This window comes from Temnothorax curvispinosus, unplaced genomic scaffold (assembly GCF_003070985.1).
Source record: "Temnothorax curvispinosus isolate PA1 unplaced genomic scaffold, ASM307098v1 QBEX01004747.1, whole genome shotgun sequence".
Taxonomy (NCBI): domain Eukaryota; kingdom Metazoa; phylum Arthropoda; class Insecta; order Hymenoptera; family Formicidae; genus Temnothorax; species Temnothorax curvispinosus.
In genome coordinates this window covers 1-23,461 of record NW_020214527.1, presented here as the reverse complement: position 1 = coordinate 23,461, position 23,461 = coordinate 1, and the positions used below count along the sequence as shown (strand labels likewise).

The 23,461-nt window shown below is 37.5% G+C and overlaps 1 protein-coding gene and 1 long non-coding RNA gene across 2 annotated transcripts in view; one reads left to right on the top strand and one right to left on the bottom strand.

The window, feature by feature from the left end:
- The window catches only part of LOC112453875, a 44,793-nt gene extending 36,972 nt beyond the window's left edge, over window positions 1-7,821 (bottom strand). The window contains exon 1 of the long non-coding RNA XR_003040675.1: window positions 7,272-7,821. This is a non-coding gene — a long non-coding RNA (uncharacterized LOC112453875). The remainder of the gene's footprint in view (window positions 1-7,271) is intronic.
- Window positions 7,822-18,072: 10,251 nt separating this feature from the next.
- Window positions 18,073-20,725, top strand: LOC112453865 (UPF0184 protein C9orf16 homolog). The gene is made up of 2 exons (XM_025014855.1): window positions 18,073-18,297; window positions 18,836-20,725. The coding sequence occupies exons 1-2, from the start codon at window positions 18,078-18,080 to the stop codon at window positions 19,003-19,005; spliced, it is 390 nt and encodes a 129-aa protein (XP_024870623.1). The 5' UTR covers window positions 18,073-18,077; the 3' UTR covers window positions 19,006-20,725.
- The last annotated feature ends 2,736 nt before the right edge of the window (window positions 20,726-23,461 follow it).

Below are 23,461 nucleotides of genomic sequence, written 5' to 3'. Positions count from 1 at the left end.
GCCAGCTCGTTTTCCCTCCATCGTTTGCGCGTCCAGCCTGATCGCTGTCTCGTACGTGTCTCGTCTTACGCTCAACTCGAGTCAACGACGTGCATTGCACGTCGATTATACCTGAATCGGCGGCAGTCGGCCGCAAGAGCTGGAGGAGTCGTAACGAGCCGGAAGAACGTCACGACGATTATTCCCCATCGCTCATTTCCGATGTCCGCTTCGTATATAGACGCGCGTTTGCTGCGTCATGGCATTAACGCGTGCACGCTAATTACTCAATTATAGATCGAGCATGGTGAATCTCCCTCCCGTTCCTTTGCACTCTTTGCGAGTCGCTTCGTTTCCTTTTTCCCCCCGCGCGATTATGTTTCATTGGCTTCGTCTTGCCACCAAGCCGGAAGGTTGTCTCGAATGAGTTATAAAGGCGTAATAGCGCAGTTCGTTAATTTTAAAGTTAACGCTACGCCCCCACGCCAGTTTGGCAAATATAGGATAAATTCCGGCGAAATATAAGTTCGTAGGTAGAGGTAGGTATAGAGGTAGAATCACGCCCAGGGCGCCTCGGATGTGGCCCGAAGGCGCTTTACTTTCCGGAGAACTTTGTTTTCTCACCAAAATTCCGTCTAACAGCTGCAACAACAGTACGCGCGGTGCGGTAGCGCGCTCGCTCTATCTCTCTTTTGCGCCTACCCCTGCAACTTTACCTGTCCTGCCTGCACAGACCAAGTCGAAGTTCGGGGACAGAAGTGCCGCGCACAATAACAGCTACAAATATAGAATCTATATTCTATATAGGAGCGAAACCCGTCGCGCCATTTTTTATTGTTATAAGCTTACGACCTTCGCGGAAGAAAACTGGAGGAAGTTTACTTTCGTCGTTGCGACTTGGAAAGAAATATTATACTCTTATAGAGTATATATACGTATAAGAGAGAAATACGCGCCGCAACCGTGTCAGCCGGCCATCAGAAACTAAAGAGAATAAACGTTTTTTTTTTATTACCGTGAAAAGAGAAGAAAGCCATAAACTTATTTGAAAAGAATTCAACAAATTATAGAATTATTTGTATGATTTTTCTCTTTCTTTATATTTAAAAAATACGACATATTTCTCTTTTTTTCTTTAATAAGAAATGTAATTTTATTCAGGTGACAAATTTTTAAAAATTGCTATTTAAATATATTGTTAGAGTATTTCTTTAGCATTTCTGTTTTCAATATATAATGGAAACAATTTTTATTTATACAAATTTAATATAACGAATCAAAATATTTTATTTTATAATACTTTTTTGTATTTTATAGTTCTCTACAGAACATAAGCAATAATAAAATTCTCGGGTATCGTTAATTAGCCAAAGCTTATTAGCAATTTCATTAAGAAATTATTGATGTACACAAATTTGCATATAATTCACTCTCAGATCTTAAAAGGAGTTAATTGAAATTTTTCACACGGTGCCCGTAAAGATTGAGAAGTGCTCATCGGGATACTCGAGTGAGCCCGCAGAATATAAGCGTGTGCAAATAATCAAACATCGGTCTCGGGGATATGGTAATTTCCACGGCGAAGTGAGAATACGTAATAGCAATTAAGATGACGGTCAAGAGGGCAAGGCAAGTGTAACCGTGTTCTTTCGGAATTATATACGTCGATACATGGAATGATTGTTTGGAGAGCTCTCGTCGCGGCGTCGAGAGGATTTACTTTTCTGACCAAATATTTGCCGCGGGGCCGCGGAGCAATTTTAACATCTCGAGACACACGCGCGCTCACGAGCGCGCTGCGCGCTATGACGGGAAAATTTCTTTTTTTTTCTTTTTTTTTATTTGAAAACCTTGTAGCCTTTGTGTACTCAGGTACGGTCTATGGCATGGCGTGGCACCGGACGAACGAGCGGACGGACGGACGGACGGACGGACGGCCGTCCATTGTTTCTATTGTTTGTCTATGAGCTGTTTCTACTCCCGGCATCCTTAATTTAAGGCGTGCATTTCCATACGACGAGAACTTTGTCGTTCCGGATCTACCGACCGATACTTTCGAACGTAACTTTCCCGACACCGCCTGTTGATGCCGGTGGTCCCGAGTTATTACGCAATGTGTCTTACTTGTTTATGCAAATACATTTCACTAATCTCTGTCGTATACATGTCGTCGGCATGCTCATGTATAAAGATCGCAGGCGAAGGTCTGCTTAAACGGAATAATTCTTAACACTATCGCGCGGTTCGGATGTATGTAGATTATATTTTAACATTTAAATTGGGTGACATTTGTACCACCTAATAAATTTTAATTTTTTGTAGGAAATTAATAATGTATGAATTAGAATGTGAAGAAAATTAAAAAGTTGATGAAACTGATAGAATTTTTATCGATATACCTTACACATATAATGATATACCTAACTTGTTAAATTTCTTTAAGACTTAAAGTCAAGTTTTAAATGGCATTTTATATATGCCTTGATATTATACTAGAAATCAATATTATATTTATATATGAACATTGTTAGTATTTACAATACAACATTCTATATATTATAAATATAATATCAATATATATTATATCGATATAATATGAATACAATTTATTGCATTTCGCTATAACTATCGCTGTACTTAAAACCTTTTAAGATATTTATAAAAAAATTTTAGATAAATATTAAAACTAAATCGAAATTGATTAAATCTTTTGCATATTTCAAAATAACATTATATGAGATTGATAATTCTCAAATATCACGTGAAATAATTTTAAATATATAAAATTGCTAGAGAAAAGTAATAAAATCATAGAAGTGTTATTTAATACGAAGCAACACTACTTTTGTTTAATTATTTAAACATTAACGAGAAATAAAATTAACACAAGTATGTAGTAATACAATAATGATACCTCGAATGATACTAATTAAAGTGACGAAAGTCAAACCTCATGCGATCGAAAGAAATTCGAGATCGGTTAAAAAATGAGACGCTGACATTTGTACAAAAAAGCATGGCTGAAACGCTACAGTGCCACACGATACGACACGATGCAAATCTAGAACAAAACGTATGCCGTATACTGATCGCTCTTCTGTATTATCGTTTGAAAAGTATCCTCTGAAAACAAGCTAGTAAACGGCAATATGAAACAGTCCGTGGAAAACCGTGTTACACGTGGCGAAAAGTCACGGGGCACGCCCTGCCACATTCGGTATTATTTATCCCTCATTAGACCCCCATTCGCGGCTGTTAACGGACTTAACGACAGCCGCGGCCGAGAGATGTATAGTTATAATACACCACCAACAGTTCCATGAAAGTTAACAAAGAGGGTTGGGACGGTGGCCGAACAATCGACACAATCAGCAACATCGCCGCCGTCCCTACCGTAACGTGGAAAGTCGGGTCCGCTGAGGAAAAGTGCGAAAAGCTTGGTTTCCGAACTTCGCAATTATCGCGGCAGGGGAGTCCTGCGTCCTGCGGATAGCGGATACGCCAGGAGGAGATATTGGCAGGACGGATCGTTGAAAGGCGCGCGCGTTCGGGGTATCGAGGCCGGTAAAAGCCGAAAAAGAAGAGGCAGGAGACGTAGGTGGAAAGGATATACGCGCGGGGTAAACGGCGGGGGCGTACGAGGATCATAAATTATCGAGATGCAACAATGGGAAGAGGCATCCCGCTTATGTATCTGCGTCGCATCGTATCCCGGCCGCGCGTACACGGCACCCCAAATATTTACACTGCCCGGTGGCAAAACTCGAAAGTAATAGATTCGAGATGACTTTTCATTTAACTAAGCACAAAAGCGGTGGACCATACGCCCCGACAACGCTCGCGCCCACCCGCTGGCTTGTGCGGCCTGCCAGCACAATGTCCTTTCTCCTCGCTCTTTCTCCTCTCTCTCCGTTCTCGCTCTCTCTCGCTCTCTCTCTCTCTCTATCTCTCTCTCTATCTCCCTCTCATCTCGTTCGCGGCCCTTCCACGGACGATTTCCATGGACCATCCGGCGGCATCGCGAAATATCGCTTTGTGGACCACCGTTTGTCAGCCCGACAACCGCTCGGACGGTAATTGTTATTGCGCGCTAATTTCCAGGATGTCGCGAACTTCGAGGGATGAGTCCGCAGGGTGGGTTTATGCGAACGCGTGTCTATCCGCGACGCTTTGCCCACGGTGAATCCGATACTACCACCCGCCCGGCACGCTTTTTCGCCCTATTGTCGCTTAAACGTTAATATTATCACAGAACTATGGGGTAAGTGCACCAGTGGGAATGACAGTTTATCGATAATCAGGGATTGAAATCACTACAATTTTGGTATGTTCAATTTTCGATAAATTGAAATGGAGAAATATGTATGTACAATCGTCAGTTGTCGTTAATAAATATAGTCAGTTGCATGTTGCATCGTCGATATTTGAAATTCACCAAAATTATATCGATTTAAATTGCCGTTGGCAACCACGCACAAAGTTGAATTATTTTGAAATATTCCGGTAATTTATCGATTTTTATCTTGTTATTCGCGCACAGCAGACGGTAGCAATTTTTTTTAATAAAAAGTTTTAGAAAATCGAGAGAAATACTGCCATGCACGAGATCACCTGTCGACTAAAAGCAATGCGTTAAAGCAACTATTTCGATGCGGTCGTAATAGACGGTACGACGAACGACCATCGTTTGGAAATCGGATAAATCTCATATCGTCCAGCGCAAAAAGCATCGAAGCTTTCAATTCCACCGAAGCGATTTCAAGCTAACGAATAAAAATACACGGATCGATGAATTCGTTTCTCTTTGACATCATTTAATCGTAAAAGACTTATCGACTATTTAAATGAATTTTGGTAACATGGCATGTAATATGTAATTATTACGCGGAAGGAATAACTTATCCTAACTTATAATCATAGAGTTAATACGAATCAGAGAGAGAGAGAAGAGAGAGAGAGAGAGAGAGAGAGAGAGAGAGAGAGAGAGAGAGAGAAGTGTGTGAAAGCTACTTGGCTGCTGCATGCAGAAACCTTTCCATCATTTGTTAATAACAAACGCTAAGCACTAAGTGCCAAGTATAATACATTTAACAAAACGCATGAATTTAAAAAGTTAACGCAAAAAAAATATTTATTTGTCAGACGCTGCAGAAACTACTGCATTTATCGCGGCGAAGTGCCGTTCGACACGATTGCATTTAGTGTTATCAAGCCTTTGTAAATTCCTCATGCAGCAAGACTAAATAAACTTATTTATTATCAACTATCAACGAACGATAATGCGTTCATTGTCGAGTTAGCGACATTGGCGAATATTATCCATCCGCAAGCATTGGATCAAAGGATGCCTGCTGCAAAGGACAATGGGTCGCGTACGATCTCTATGGAGTTAGAGTCTTCACAAAAGATACTTTATGAAACCTTCGTACAAAGGGAAACGCTAATTATTAGCGTTCACTAATTTCCCAAATGTCACAGGCTTTTGTCGGTCGACGATGTGAGAAGGCAGAAGGATAGCACGCGGTATAGAGACAACTATTATATCTACGCATCTAATTACAGTTAAAGAGTAATTATTCCACGAATAAGCTGTGAAAAGCTATTGGATATTATACGCTTAATTAAATATACTTCTGTATCGCATTCTATCCTTTTTCTGCAAAAATCGATTTAGATTCAATTAAATATACAGTCTCACTAAATTAGACTCAACTAAAACGTGTAATCCAGCTGTCACATCCCTTTATACCGCTTCTTTTTATAAATCGCGTAGAAACTAAATAACGTTACAAAAATATTACTTCGATAAACATACGTATATTTAAAGCGTGTATTTTTAAATAGGTACAGCGAATATAAATATAGAGACTATCATTTTATGTAATCCAATTATATGTGTCAGTAATGGAAAAAAAATCATAAACTAAACAAAATGTAATATTATTCTCCCATAATATTCTCACGTATAAAAACTATATAAAATATTTAGCATATGTACATGATGTAATAATCATACACACAGAAAAATAATTATTCTACAGCCAAGAAAAGCACTTTACTTATTTTATTTTACTTCTTTCAGTTTTCTTTTAGCCAAGAATATTTTCTTACTAATAGTTTTCAAATATCTTGACACAAGTCAAGAATATTGTTTTGAGTAAATATAATTCTTGCAGTGATTTTATGATATATTTGCGGATTAAGTAAATGATATGCTTGTATATCCGCAAATCTACCATAAAGTCATTGTAAGAATTACACTTAGTTAAAACAATGTTCTTGACTTGTGTCAAGATATTTGAAAACTACTAGTAAGAAAATATTCTTGATTGAGAGAAAACTGACTTAAAAGAAGTACCCTTATAGAAATTTAATACTGTAAGTGATTATTTGGCTAGTAATTAATTACTTTATTTTGAGTATTAAAATTATTTAAAAAAAACAGTACTTTTAACAGTACTCGAAATAAGTAATTAATCACTAGCCAAATAATCACTTACAGTATTAAATTTCTGTAAGGGTAAAATAAAATAAGTAAGTGTTTTTCTTGGCTGTAGAATGATTATTTTTCTGTATATATGTAAAAATATTTTGATTTTATATAAGACAGAGAGATTTTACATTAGTTATACATAATAAATCAAAGCTTTCGCTCCCTTAACTACGTGTTCTCTAAAGTTTCCTAAATGCCTCAGAACAGATTATGACTTCCTGAGAAACGATTACGACTATAACGTGCTTCATCCGCTTTGACTTAAAGACACGTTGGAGAAAAAAGATCGGGATCATGTCTTCTCCAAAGTGGCGCAGACAGCGGAACAGCTGCCCTTGACATTGAACACACTATGTTACGCGTTACGTTTCCGGTCAATAAAAGGAGCGCAGAGGCGCAAGGGCAGCTGTAACTTTTCGAAAAACTCGTCGAACTTGCGGCTTCATGTCGTCATCGATATTTTTTCACGCCCCGAGCAGGCAGCGGGTAGAAATATCGTCGACAACATTCTGATGCTTGCTAGCCCGCGGTATTTTGTCACGATTTTTAACACAGTTGTAACCGCCGATCTGACACTTTGCTATTATATATATATATACATATATACTTGTAGATATGTATATATAATTATATAAACATATATATATATATAATAGTGAAGTGTCAGATCGGCGGTTACAACTGTGTTAAAAATCGTGACAAAATACCGCGGGCAGGATATATATATATATATCCTCTTTATACGGGGCAAATAACATTATTTATTGCAAAGAGGCGTTTACAATGGCAAGTTTCTTACCTTACTTTGTCGACTAATTATTGTTCGGGCTTCGAATTGTCGTCCTGAGCTACAGCGCGAAGCGTGTGTAGCACGAATCCCTACTCGCGGGAGGGAGAGGTGGTGGAAAGCACTCGTAAAACACAGATTTGCACAATTGCCTTTTATTAGCACCTCGAGGGGGAACGACGAATCCTGCACCGCGAATACGGAGATCTTCTAATCCGTCCTTTCTCGCTGCCTAAGATATCGCGTACGGAGATCTTGAGAAAGCCTCGTCCTTGAAGCTTCACGCGGCACGGAAATCTCCGCGACGAGCGGAGATCTTGAACTTGAACGCGTGGCAGAAGAATGGTCGCGAGCGGAGCACGATCGGCAGTTGACGGACCTCTCGAACAATAAGGAACTTAAGAATAATATACCCGCACTTAAATTCAATACGTGTGCGATTAGCTATTCAGGCCGTGCGATACGAGTAGACAGATCGCTGTGAGAACTTGGAGTCGACTATCTTTTCCGCGATATCTTAGGCGAAAGACTTTGGATCGACGACTTTCAGCGACTGCTCGAAAGTGACGACGAATCTCGACTGACTTTCCTGCGAGCGATGTCCTCGCGATGAGTTTTGGAATTTCGTTTTTCAGTAGCGAACACGCAGAGAGAGCTGAATCGGTATTCGCTTTGTTTTGGTAATTCACGTGTCGGAGCCGGCCGCTGCCGTGCTCCAACGAATAGGAGAGCGCGACGCATTTCATCGACGCGTGATTGTATCGATCGACGAAAACGGAGCACGGGCGGAGAAAAGGGGGCGCGTATTGTCGCGTTGAGCACGAAGATCGCGGCCAAGTTCGAAAAATTTCGAACAACTATGTTGGATGATAAATATCGGTAATGTAAACGAGTTCCCAACAGCGTTGACCAACTTCATTGCCGGACAAAGCGAATTTGAACAAAACTAATATTGCAACTTTATTTTTTAATTACATAAAGCCTATTTTAATAAGTAGCGATTTTTAAATTTTGAGAAAACATTGTTTTAGTTCTTTTAACAAAAAATATTCTAAGTGTCAGAGATAATATATCTATTATTAGTATAAATCACTGATTTATAATTAAATATATACATATAAATACACAAATGAGATTAATTAATATACTGAGTATATTGCCTCATTGCGTTTGACAAATTTTACAATAATTTATTTAAAGAGTTTGATGCGTTGTAAAATATCTATCACATAAATTATAGCACTTTTACAGTTTAAATAACAAAAAGCATTTTAAGAGTAATTCAATTAATCTTTTTAAATAACATTAAATAAAAAAGTAGATTGTAGTATTATTATAGAATAAATAAAGAGATTTCTCTCGTTTGAATATGTGTTAGATTATGTACAAAGATAAATTACAATATTGCTCCGAGTACAAAGAATAAATTTGACATTTAGTTTTCAAAATAATTGCAAGTAATCTCGAACACAATTATCATGTTTTAAAATTCAAGTTTAAATTTTTATTTGTCAAATGTTTCTCCTTTTATAACTTCAAATATGATGAGATCTACTTCTCGTTTGAAATCATATTTCACAATAATGATATTTTAATGTATCTATTACACAGCAATTTTCATCGTAATAAATTTCACGAATAATGCAATTTCGAAAATTAATAATCGTGGGAAAATCTTGCTTAAGAAATTATTTACCTGGAAATTATGGGCAATTAAACGTAATAACATAAAACTCAATGTAATGAAATAGTAAACATAAAAATCAATGCAACAAAAGCTGCACTCTCGTCGTATATTCTTGTAACAAAGCTGTTGAGCGTTAATTATTAATCGCTACGGATTACAATTTACCGAACGATTTAATTTAATTATGATTGCATGATCAATTTATCGGCGGTGACCTGTGAGACCTCGATGAAATGAACTCAACGCTCATGAAACGCGAGGAACGTCGCGACGCGACGCGACGCGACGGCGCAATCAACGTGCCGGCGTCTTGGAATCTCATGATCCGTGAGAAAAAGCACTTTCCTCCTCGGACGCTTTTACGACACACGTCTCAGGAAGTTTATCGCTTCATACTTCCACGGAATATCTACAAAACAGATACCAGGGTTTCTCGTACGGTCGCCGCGACATAGGTACTCAACTCGATTCGTTCAACCGACCGACTTCCCACAAGACGCGGTAGGGGAGATACCCTTGCCGCAAGGATCAAATTCCTATGGATGAAGTGTTTGCACAGGACGCCTTTACACCGGTGTGGTCCCGTTGCTAATGGCTCCGCTCGCTAGATCAAAAATATTGGCCATAGCAAATAATGCCTCGCCTGTACCGCTACTGGCGATATATATCGCGAGTATATACCCACCCAAAATATCTTTGAGTGACTTCGAAGTAAAATATATATATATATATATATATCAAAAGTTACCAGATCTTGATTTTAAGTGTGAAACGTAAATTTAATAACTTGATAAACTTGATAAAATTTTCATGACACAATTAATTGTACTCACTCAATATTGTTTCTTTCCAAAGTTCCAAAGTTTTCTTATATCTTTCTTTTCTTAATGAAGTTTACTATACTTTACTACTGCATTTCATCTGAATTTAACAAGGTCTAGTGGTTTACGTGACAATCGTTTAGAACGATGTTAATCATCTATAAATCGATTAAAACTATCATTCGTTCAATTCATAATGAAAAGATGTTTGAGAGAGGATTTGATTTTCTAGAGTGAGCCCTTCTCATCAGGAAGTTGATCGTCTAATTTTTTTCCTCTTAATGGAAATGAAGAAAGTGAAAATTTTCACAGGAATACTTTTTACAACTTCTCGCGCAAAAACGAGAAAATTTAATTAAACGACTTTCTCGTGGGATTCAAAACGATATTCAGGTCAATTATCGACATTATCGGCATGTTCTTTGCTAATTCCATCGAGACCAAAAATTACGAATATACGATCGTGCATATCTGATCCAATGTACCTAATATAGACCCATTACCGCGGGCACAATACATGACATTCGCGTGTAGACGGCGCTCTGTGGATCGTCATCATCGCCGGATATTAATGCGATAACTAATAGTAACAAGATTCAGCCCTGGCTGGTTAATTTCGTACGGCGTACACATACACCAATATACTCCCCGTGTGTATCATGATTCCACGAAGGAGATCCTTGTATATACAGGCCGCAGGTACGACGCATGGCGAACTTTGATCGTCGCGTGACACTATGTGGCGAACCATCGATAGAGAGTCGGGGGCTGGATAATCCCTTTTCAAGCACGGAGCGAAGAGCACTCCACTCCTGCAGGCAGGTCCCTCCCTCGGTCGTCGATTCATCCTCTCGACGTTCTTTCTCGCCTTAGGTCACGAGAGATGCCTCCGATCGCGGCGTGCTGGGCCGTTTTTATTCCCGCCTCGAATTAGATAAACGTCCCGACGAATCCGCTCGCGAAAATGCAATTTTCTAGGTTCTAAATCAGGCGACTCTCCGCAACGCGAAAGTGCGCCGAGTCTCAACGATCGAAAAAAAATGACGAAGCGATCGATAGATTTTCGACGAAGTTAAAAACGCGTTTGGAGTCTGCGGAGAGAAGTTTATTTCGTAAGCCCGCTATAGCTCGTGTGTTGCGGCTAAAATATGCTTCAGCGAGTTTATAATGCACTCTTTGTATTCCGTAAATTTTCATGAACGATTTATTTGATACCGCGCTTTTGTGCGTTTTTTTTTTTTCAAAATGAGATAATATCTTACGCCACCTTTGTTATTTTTTATCTATAGCTGTCCGTCGTATCTCGCCCTATCTCTCGTGAAAAGTATTCTTTCGTGGAATAAACTTTTTAAAATGCAAGAGAATTATGGCTCGTGATATTTTTTACGCGGTACAACAGTAACATGATATTTTTATGATATCACCGACGCGGCATGACGCGCTCTTATAACGGAGTTATATAATACAAGAATAATAGAATAGGTTCTTTGATCGGAAAAAGATACTTTCCCGAAAAAGCTGCGCCGAACGTCACAAATTGCCTCGGGAAAAAACCGGTCGCCGCGCCGCGCCGGTGCCTACCAACCCGTTGCAGCCACTCGCGTGTGCAATGCACACTTTTGTCAGTTTCTCTCAAGTGCCCCCCGGCGAAAGGATCGGATTTTTTCTCGCGCGGATCGAAACGTGCGAGTCGCGGAACGAAGGCGCGCTTTACATCGGCCGCGCGCGTTACATTGTGGCTAACCGCCGCGATACGAAGAAACGGATAATCCCCTTTGTGAGGCACAGAGACTCGGGAATCCACGGAGAGAGAGATGTGCACCTCGAGGCAGGCAGGTGCTCGTCTCCTGGGCGCATCGCGCCCTTTCCACGACCCGTTTCTCGCCTCGAGATACGAGCGGGAGAGGAGGATGCTCTCTCTCCTCCCGGTCGGTGACACTGTTGACCCTCTGCCACATGGCGCTTCGCATATGGCGCACGCTACGTACTCTCCTCTCCCGCTTTATTTTTATACACGCTACGTAGATGAAATTTAGTAACGAGAGAAAAGAAGCCGGGTGCATCTAGCGCGACCCGCACCCGACAGATTGCCGGTTGACTCGCGAGATGCACCTGCATGCACGCGATCAAGCCGGGCGTCTCGGGCGGAGCTGAGTGTTCAAATTTTCACGGGCTCGCTAACACAGAGCAAGAGCATACTCTTAAGTACTCACAGTGGACTCAGGACTCCGATGTCTGGCAATGTAAACTACCTCGGAAGCAGGCGCCGCAATAATTTATTATATTCCACCGCGCGACATGATAATGCGATCGTAGCTCCGAAGTCGTTGCAATAATTATAAAGATTTAACGATTGTAAAATATTCTCCATGGATCCTAGAGAAAATTGTCGCGTTTCGCGACATAACTCCATCTAATATCAAGAATTACTAAACCGATTTCACGTATCAAAATCGTAGAAAACTATCAATGAAAAAATATCATATACTTTTCGATGAAAAGTTAATTTTACATTTATGAATTCTATTTAAGCAACGCAGTAATCATAGTTAGTGCAAATGTCATGTTTATGATAATATCAATGCAATTAATTCAATTGCATAACCATTCTTTTCGATATGTGATAATACATCGTGACGTAAATCGTCATCGCGGCAAATTGTATCGTGGAAGGCTTGGACCAAGACGGACGAGCGAATCGTAAAAGTGATTGCGCGGAGCGTGGCGTGAAACTCGGGGACCCTCCGCGTGGCAATAGACGTAGCCTAATCAGAAAATTGCTGGGAGAACCGAGGGGGGTGAGGGAAACGGACAAGTACCTACTATACCCTCCACTGCTAGAATGCGGGGACATTTAAGTAGATGGAGGGTATAGACCCCTGTCTACTCCATTTGCTTCCAGCCCGGGGGGACCTCACCGCCGATATATATCCCAATATTCTCCGTAACAATGATGAATCACTGCGGAGCACCTCTTGCGCAAGAAGTTGCACACTTCCAATGCGCCCGGTAAGGTCTCTCCATTCTCGGGAATACGGCGGGGGAATACGGCGCCGCTTTAAGCGCGATACGTTTCTGCACTTTGCACGGTTATGCAAACCTGACGTAAGTCATGCCCGGGCGAACATGCCCACGAATTCCAACGTCGAGACGAGAGAATGCCAGACCGACTCGCGACGATCCCCTTTTGTGCCGTAATAACGCAGACGGAAGGGAGGAAGCGAGTTGGGCGCGATACGAATCTATTCCGCGGTGCCAAAAATATTCGAACGTGAGAGAGAAGTGTTCCGCGTATGCAACGATTTAAGCGCATAACGGATGAAACTCTGCCGAAGGGAGATGAGCCGCCGCGCGACTCTTTTCTTGCATAAAATATGAGACAGCTTTATTTTATGACAACGGTTATGGGGAATGTAATACGCGAGGTATCGCGCATCCTTCGCGATATTATTATTCGCGCTTGGTGCAATATTATAAAGGAGTTTCCCTTGCACTTGCATAATAGTTATCTTCTTTCGAATAAGAACATCAGATATACACACTTCTTCGTTCAATCCTAGAAGGATCAATAAAGCCTGAACTTAGAGTACTACCTTCGGCACTGCTTTGATATAAAATTCTCGTTTACGTAATTTTACTAACTTCATAATTCCTTCTTGTGTAAAGAAAAATAATACACAATCGATTATTACATAACAGTTATTTCTTTTTAATTTGTCATTATTGTGCTTTAATTTGATCCTGCTAGTTTTAGAGAACAGAACGTTTTATATTTCTTAGAGTAACAACGAATTACTTTCTAAAAATTTTATATATTCTTGTGAGAGAGTCATTATGCTTGAGCAGACATTGAAGGAAAGAAACGATTAATTAGCTTTTAACATTAAATATCCCCGAGGCAGGACATACGTCATAATGACGAATCAGTTCAGTGCCGAGCTTGGCTGGTCTTATTAATAAATTCGCTTCCCAAGCGACGTACTATGAATCATTCGATAGGCAACTGGGGAGATTCTATTAGACTGATTGGTTTGCATCTCTCTACGGTTGAATCTATGCCGATATGTCTTTGTACCAACCATGCGCAAAATGCAATTGCCTCTTTTGATATATTCGAGGTACTTGGGAAGATTGTGCATGAAGAATCGATGGGGTGATCAAATCAAGTTTCGCGCACGATCTAAATATTTCTGAATTACTTGCGCATCATAACATTCACGATTATAATATAGTCTCTTTTCAAAAATTTCTAAATCTATTAAAAACAAAATATATTACAAGTATACGTATACAAAATGCCTGGTCAAAATCTTAGTTTCAAAGACAAGAGTTAATATAATTTTAATCTATTTATCTCGTTTAATCTTATCTACTTCGGAAATTTAAGAAATTTTCACTGAGTCCATTTAACAGTCTATTTTTCTCAATTCTTGAGACATTGTAACGCAATTGCATAAGGCTTGAATGGTCGAAGGAATGAATGAGAATCTTGTAATGGAAAACAATCGATTAGCTTGCTCTGAATTCGTGATATTCTCCTTGGGCGAATCGTATCGGCACATGACTCAGCCAAGCACTCTGATCGCAACGACAGAAACGCGCATGCAACATTTCTCCGATTGACCTAGTTCGAAAGTCGATCGTGTTAATTCAGGAAAGATTCGTCGGCACGATAGCGAAGAGCGTCGTGAAAGGACCTCACAGGCCTGTACAATTTAAATCACGCGCGAGGTATCGCGATTGTTAATAATTAAGATATTTCACGCAGGTTTATTAGCTATAATTTGCAGCTCTCATCGGTAATCAGTTTTTAACATGCATTAGGCTTGTTTAACGCTTGTTAGATGCTTTTTTTTCCTTATCACATCAGTTTTACGTTCCTGGGTCCCTTTTAATCTCCTCTTCCCTTAGGTTTCATTAAACTGACTCTCCAAATATGGCTAATCTGCGGACCCGGATTTTTGTACCCTCGAAGGAGTTAACAGCGTAGCGGCGGGACCGCAACAACTTAGCTTACGTTAAAAACGTACTATGGCCCCGGATAGGATTAGCGCGCCCTAATTTATTGACTCCCTGCCTCACTGGCGCGGGGAGGAGGGCTCGAACCCCCCGTGGCTCCGAGTTAACGGCGTTTTACAAGAGGGGTGACCCGTCACAGGGGAGCTGCCACGAGCCGAAAGATGCATATTGCATGCTTGTAATCAAGTCTGACAAAATATCGTGCGCGCAGTGTGATCGTTCTAGTGTGAATTATATGAAATATTATACATCATATATATATGTATATGTATAAGGGTCGGAAATGAAAATCATTGGGCGGAATGCACAGATCGAGAGATGCCGCAGCTATATTTAGAACCATTTTCCCTCTACGTTTTTTTTCTAAGAGGAGGTGGATATTTCGTAATCCAGAACGAACATCGTTATATTCCAGTCGCGCCAGTTTATTGAAAATGATTGATTTATGACGTATCGAAAAACTCGGGAAAGCTCGACGTCTAGAAGCCTGATCCTTTAAGCCCGTAATACTTGAAATATTCAATGTTATAAAGGGGATATACGAATGATCACTCTGCAATTATTTCGATTGACAAGAGAATGACGCGGATAAATGTTGAATATTGAATAGAAATAATCGAGTATTTATCGACTGTGTTTCAAACTTTACTCCCTGTATAGTTTACAGGCGTGCTGATGCTAAAGATATAGCGATTGAAATAAAATTCGCGATTATTTCAATCAGTTTATAATTAATCCTTATTTCTTTCCGATATATTGATAAAAATGGTTTTTCTTTTACTCTTAAAATAACAAAAGTTATTTCATTGTGAGATAACATAAACGATGCCTGATTAAGATAAGAATAAAGCGGATAAGAATAAAGAAATGTCGTGACCATTATCGTTTTGATTGGACAATTCCCATTTATACTGTGTATTAAACTACGTGGCATGACGTGACTTACGTACAAGGGCCGTAGAAGTTTGCATTCCGTCCAATTCTCCTCAACGAGGCAATAACGGGCGTCTCGAAAATCTCCCGTCCTCTTGCCGCAGATCCCCCTAATTAAGAACACTAGCCACTAGCCGCATTAGAGAAGGGAATCCAGCGACGATACTCGTGTCCAAGCGTCTTTCTCGCGTTCCTAGAATTAGATTTCAGGTTTTATTGGCGCCCGTATACAGCAACAGAAGAAAAGAATATTGAAATACATAAAATTACCCTAAAAACTGAAATATAATAGAACATTATATCGATCTCAGTTATAAATATAAAGTATTATAATATAAATATTATAAATAACGTCCGAAACGCACAAATCCCAACAACAAAAAATAAAAGAAAACGACCGTTTAAGATTTAAGATAAAATTGCTTTTGAACTCAGCATGTAAGATATTTTTTTTTATCTCTGGGATACGAAAAGTGCACTTTACAATTGTTTTGTAAATATCTTGTTTTATAGAAATGACAGAGAATATTTGTATAATTATTACGATAATAATAACGAACATTCTCAATGTTGGACAGCGAACACATTTGCTGAAATTTTATTGCCTTTTTCTACAATTAGGGATATGTGGACGTCCGTGATTGCGAGCGTACTTTGTTGCGTGCACGCGTACACATGCAACCATAAAAAAAACTTTTTAAATTATCTTCACAGGGTTAAGTGTTGCTTCGAAAAACATAAAAAAATACATACAAAATTGCATTACTTTTCATAGTTCTCCACATTCTAGATTCCCAAGTTTCAACTAAGTTACTATAAAGCAATAAATAAATTTCATGTGAAATATTAAGTTGAGATTGTAACAATATTTTGTAAAAATATAATTCTCTCATTCGTTCACTCGTTAAACTGAAAATGTTAAAGCGCAATTTTAAACGAAATGTAACGTTGGTATAGTGTTGCCATCCAGCAGTGGAGCAATGCAACTAAAATGCGGCAAAGTCGAGTCACCGATCGATATAAAGATACGATTAAAAACGAAGAGATGGACAATCACCGTAACGTCACTATTAATGAGCATTATTAATTAGGTTACAGTTACATTAATTTAAAATATATGAAAAATTTACGAAAAATTCATTGAATATAACTTTTTCAACCGATTTGCGTAAACAGTTAATTTATATTATTTTCATATATAAAATTGAAAGACTAATAATTCTAGAACAGGGGTTCCCAAACTTTTTTGTCAAGAGGGCCATGTATTAAAATTTGTGTAATAACAGATTTATTTTTAAAAGTCATATATAAAGCAAAATATCTTTATTTTAAAATTCTTTTATATTATAACGTCGAAATTTCTTAGCGAGCCGGATAAAACTTCATGGCGGCCGAATCGGCCTGCTGAGTGCACGCCATTATTTTATGAGATCTCTTACTTTAGATGGACGCTGTATTTTAGAAACTTTTGAGAGCAGAGAAAGTATAAGTACAAGGGGGTGCAATTAAGACGAACTGAAAATCATTCGACATCGAAGTGAAATTCGAATGAATATTTCAATCAATATTACAAATTATCAAACAATGAATGTAATTAACGCAGTTAACGTTGGAACGACGACGTACCTGGCGATGGTCTCGCATCATTGAATTTTCGCTGTATTTTGACGAGGAAATAATCTCGACGCAGTATGTGGCGACTTTCCCAGACAACACGCACATATAAAAGACGTGTTTGCAATTTCATAAAAGCTGTCTCAATGTTCTCTGGGTTCGATCGATTCTCCGGGCCGGCATTGCGAAATCACGGTCGGCGTGTGATACCTAAACGCGATATCAAATTAATGGCGTTACAACGAATTGATGCTTCGTGAGAGAAATTCGCGATACCCTTTTGCGCGCAAGATTTACCTTCAAGTCTTCTTCTTCTTCTTCTTCTTCTTGGGCGGCACTCGATTCCCAAGCTCGATACTTGTAAATCGGCGATCGCTTGTGATTCTTGTGAATAACGTACAATTGCGAAAAAATACCAAAAAGTACTGAGCGATTCGAATTGGGATTCTTCGCGATCCGCCGCGCCGGCGTTCCGCAACTCATCTACTCATCGCAATACGCGACATCTGTCGCCTGTCGCGATCAAAGTCGAACCGTTTAGAATTTATGTATCGATCGCCGGTCGGTATGTCGGTAACCCGTCTAATCTTCCGTCGTGGAACGCGCGGAACGTTTTTGCCACGTGACGACACATATATATATGTACGGACGTATATACATATTACGTATACTTGTGCGTGACGCGTGACGCTACACGCTGCCAAGTCAGCTGATTACGACTGCTTCTCTCAGGTCTGAGGTCAGATGCAGGTGGAAGAAGAAAGTATGGTCAGAGACGAGTATCCGATTCCGGACGAGGTAAAAAAGGAAGGGAACGTGGAAGAAACGGCGCCGACCGAGGAAACTAACCACGACGACGACGACGTCGACGAGGAGATGAACTATGCCGTGGACGAGGAACACTCCGATGACATTTCCGAGTATCTCGAGGATGATGTCTATCCCGAGGCGGATGTATATGTTGGTAAATAAACGTATATTCTTCACTATATTCTAGATCTTTTCGAGCGAGTCTTGACAGTTCAAACACTGGCACGCGCTGTACGACTCTATGAAGTATTTTGTCGCACATTGTTGATGTGTACCCAAGTGCATAAATATATGCACAAATATAAATAATTTTTAGGACATGTACTTGAATTGTTTGTGTCTTGTTTTCATTAGTTAGATATCAATAATTGATACCACTGTGGGATGCTTTTTGAAGCCAAACGGAAGAGAAGAGACATGTATTCTAGTAATACCTCGTTTAACGTTAGGTATGCCTTCTGCGAGGTCATTACTTTAAGTGAATCAACGTTAAACGAGGTACATTTTAAATTTTAACATTGGAAAAGAACTAGGACTGGTAAATATGAATACTGTCCTAGGACTGGATCCCAAACGCGCGAATTTAGAATTTAAAATCTATGAATTCCCACATACATATTACTCAAGACAAATTCAATTGTGTTGTAACAGCGTAACGTAAAGTGGGATGACTGCAAGTATGTTGTGTGCAGGTATGAAGGCGTTGGAGGACGAGTTGGATCATCTGCAGACCGCTCTGGATCATTTGGAAAGGAAGAACGACGATATACACGCACAGCTGACCGAATTGCTGCAATCTAATCGTGAAGCTAGGAAACAGTTTCAGGAATCGCTGCAAGTTGAAGGGCAACAATCAAAGTGATGATTACTTTGTACTTAGAAAACCGTATAATTTGTTGTTGTCCAAGTATTATTTCCGCCGATCTTGTGAACAAGTTGTTTCATCCGTAAGAATGAAGGACATTTATATTTCGGATCGATTCGGAACTTATATTTTGTCAATGATTGATAGCATTCCTGGTAATAAGAAAAATAAAATAGAGTTAATTTATCATATAATTATGTATATACATATGTATGTATACCTGTTTGCAAATATTAATGCATTTTTATTTATACTACATATATCGATGTTAATTAAACTGTAATTTTCAAACGTTCTTGTGTTACACATGAAATACATTATTTTTTTACTAAATTCTAATAAATATTTTATTCGAAGAGAATAGCGATACACAATATTTTTCTAATGTTTCTATATATGTATTGCAATATGTATAGATGTTGAGTTAGTAGGAATAAAGTAAAAAATATATCTTTAAAAATAAATATGAAATGCATTGAGAGAAAAATATGTTTCTAACCACGAGTAAAATGATTAGAAGATATAACGAAGACCTATAATGCGATCGTCTTCGTATATAACTTAAGAATTATTCTGCGATAGTTTACATAATACGCTAAACGGGAAAGAAATATCCAAACAAACGATAAATGCATATGAACAGTTTTGTAAACTTTATTTTGCATATAAACAAACAGATTTAATATAACTGTCGATGGTAGTAAAAGTATTTTTAATCTGCTAATTTCAGCTATAGTTATCCTGTACTTAATAGTAAAGAACTGCTATTAATGTGTTAGGTGTACAAATCAGTAAACTAATATAAACAACGTGTTTCATAGATCTACATGCAGGAATTCTGTGTTACATTAAATATTTAAGTAGTTTTGATGTGTGTAGTTATATCTCGATAGTCTAGCTGTCTGGCCCCTAGTTATTTTTAAACAGTACCATTGTTCTTTATTACAATATGTACACATTAAGTGCAATCGATAGTGATTTATCATCATCAAGCGCAACACCAAGTAGTTTTCAAAGTTTTCAATTTCTTCACTTACATTTTTCATTAATTTTTGAACATACAATCTGTGATTGAACAGTGCTGTATCACAACTATATAACATATACATTCAGTCAAATAGAAATATTCGGCACGGCAAACGACCTCTGAACAGTCTGAACAATTATTTTAATATATTAAATAAATGAATTGACACATATTGAGGATTCATCATATTAGATTTGTTTGAAATGAATTTATATCCTTTCAAAACGTTATCTTAAATGTCAGACTAAGGTTTAAGCCTTTATTGAGAAAATTGTTCTCTTGATTGTACAATTATGTGGAATTATATAACAGATTTTATGATTTCAAAATAATATGGCTGAATTTTACTTTTATAAATAGAAAATTTAAAAAAGCGACTCATCTCTAAATCAAAATGAAACATAATGAAGGTATTGTAACATATAGTTAAATTTTTAATGTATACTTATATAGTTTTAATCGTCTGTTGCAAATGCACTGAATAAATGTAAATGATAGTAAAACAGTAATTGCATACATATAATCAATATATATATATCAAACAACATACATATAAAACAACCAGTTTATCATACAGCGTTTGAGGGGCCAAGTAACTTAGTATATTCTTATTGGACATTTAACACACTGTTGTACAGAAAAACATTTAAAACATTATTAACTTATTAGTAAAAAGGTTCAAGAATAAGATTTCAGTGTTTAAATCAATTACACGCTAGTCCCTTATTCCGAGATATCCAAATGACTGTTTTTATACGACCAGAATGTTTTCTTTTACAAATAATTTTCTTACATTAGCTGCCAGCAGTATGTTATATTATTGTTTTATATTACATTATGTATATCATGTTATATGCTATATACATAATTCTATATGTAATATATATAACAATAATATAATCGCATTATATTATATAATATAATTTATTCTTCACATATGTGAGACATTTATACGAAGGTCGGTACGATATATACAATGTCTCCTAATTTTTTTCTCAGAAAATTGTATTTCTAGAACTATGATTTTTACATGAAATAATGTTCTTTTCCTATGCATTATTGCCATCTGTAAGCCAGACACTGTATATCAGTGCGGTAAAAGTCTTTGCTTTTTTACTCTTGAAGGTTTTCTTCGTCATCTGGAAAATGGAGTTCATGAAGTGTATCCTTAAATAGGTCGAAAAGATGCTAATCAAAGTTGAAGAAAAGTATTGATCAAATCCTCAAGATTCAAAGCAAGGACTTTTACCGCACTGAGGTTTTATTCTCGCCGAAAAATATTGCACGCGATATGTTATAAATACCATATTTTACAACCAATAGCACACTTGCCAAGTGTTATTTTTTTAGTGACATCATCACATATCGTATGCGACACTTTTTGAAAACAAGGCCCTTGGTGTGCAACGTCTGACTCACAGATGGCAAGTGCATAAAAAAATGGACATTTAAAAAATAAGAAGAAAAATGAACATTGTGGACAGATGTGTACACAATAAAGATTATACATTACTTTATGTATAGTTTCAGAAATAAAATTATCTGAGAAAAAAGTTAGGAGGCATTACTTTCGTACCGATCCTTATATATTTATGAGACATACATCAGAGTATTCTAAATTGTAAACAAAATAAGAAAATTTAAAGTTTTCATAAATTTATGGTGAAAGGTGAAAAGATATTTCAAAGGCATTTTTGCATCCAAAATACACATTAAGATTTTAACCATAAAATATGTAAAAAAAAATCACATTTTTAAATATTCTCGAAAATTTTAAAATATAGTTATTTCTATTATACAGAAAACACTGAAACCTTAACTTGCACTATCACTGTTTGTTTTTATAAACAAAAACAACTTTCTTTCACATACACACACGTTGATGAATCTAACGCAAACTTGTATTCTTTTTTATATAGGATACAGAAAGACACTACATTGGTCTATCTCCATTTGTGTTTTTACAAAGTTTATATCTTTTTCAGAAAGAAAATCTTTTACGATTATCAAATATGTGTGAAAATTCTTGTGGTTTATTTTGAGGGCCAACTTTATTAATCCTACTGTCCATTCATGTAGCGTCATCTTTACAATAATTTTAATAATAAACAAGGAGTATACTATAAAATAAAGAGAAGTTCGAAAAAGATTTTTTGCTAAATAAAATATGGAAGTTGACAAGATACATGTTAGGCATTGTTTACTTTTTGAATTTGATCTAAGACATACTGCAGCTGTAACACATCGTAGAATATGTAATGTGTATATGGCAATAATGTAATAAGTAAAGAAGTTGACAGTTCTGATTCCAACACTTTCGTGTTGGAAATCGATAGTTTAAAGATTAGTCATGTAAAAGACAAAATAATGACAAAAAATTTTTTTCGATGACAACACCTCGTATACTATATTGTATATTGTATTGTATTAATTATTTATGTATGAATTTATCCATGAATCACTGTTCAATGTGTTTTACTACATGTTTCAGTTGATACTGTATGATTGCGATAGCATAGAACTTGCGAATATGAAGAGTTTATTTCAACTGTATCGAGCAGGTCGGAGTAAAGTTGAAGATAGCAGCAAATACATTGCATTAAGTTGGCCCTCAAATAAACCGCAAGAACTTTTGCACATACCTAGTACATACAAAGTAAGAACAGAAGATTTCAAAATCTCACGTTTGTTAATTTGAAAAATTTTGGGTAACTAAGTATCTCATTATGTAATTCTTAGCAATATCAAGGTTGCTCCTTTTTTATTTTTGTCTGTATATTGTGTATTTTATTTCGCAACCTAAGTAACTTCCGTTGTGTTGTCGCATAGAAATAATATTCTTACTTTGAGTCTGATAGTAAATGCCGAAGAGATTGTAACAGTGCATTTTATATCTCATTCTTCATATTATCATTTTGTTTTCTAAGTAATCAAGAATCCAGAATCGTTTCCATCAAAAAACTAAAAGAAAGATACATTTATATATAAGTTATACCATGAATAAAAAAATATATAAGAAAAAAACAGAATATTATACTTAAAAGGAAATTATATATTACTTTGACTTAATTTTCAAAAACAAAATAAGAAGCTTCCTTCGCCAGTAAATAAATACAAAACAAAAGTCGTTTTTGTTCGACCCGACTGGCCAAATAATAAATATATTTAAAATTCACAACGTTTCAACCGCATTTTCGGTCCTTCTCAAGTGATTCATCAAGCTATGCATCCTCAAAAACCGCGCACAAAATATCGATTACGTCGCTGACATCGTGCCCTAACCACATCATGCACACGTAAAGATATTCTGTGCGTCAAAACGGAAAGTGAGAACGGTAGCGCAGAACGAAGAAACGTCGCAAGCCATAGCTGCGAACACATCAGTACAGCGTGACAGACGAAGTCATACTGAAGTGACTTCGTCTG

Bases quoted from the DNA above. Each gene is read 5' to 3' on its own strand.
- LOC112453865 (XM_025014855.1), top strand. From the start codon at position 18,078: ATGCAGGTGGAAGAAGAAAGTATGGTCAGAGACGAGTATCCGATTCCG. The intron at 18,298-18,835 runs GTAAATAAACGT...TGTTGTGTGCAG, and splicing joins CGAGGCGGATGTATATGTTG to GTATGAAGGCGTTGGAGGAC.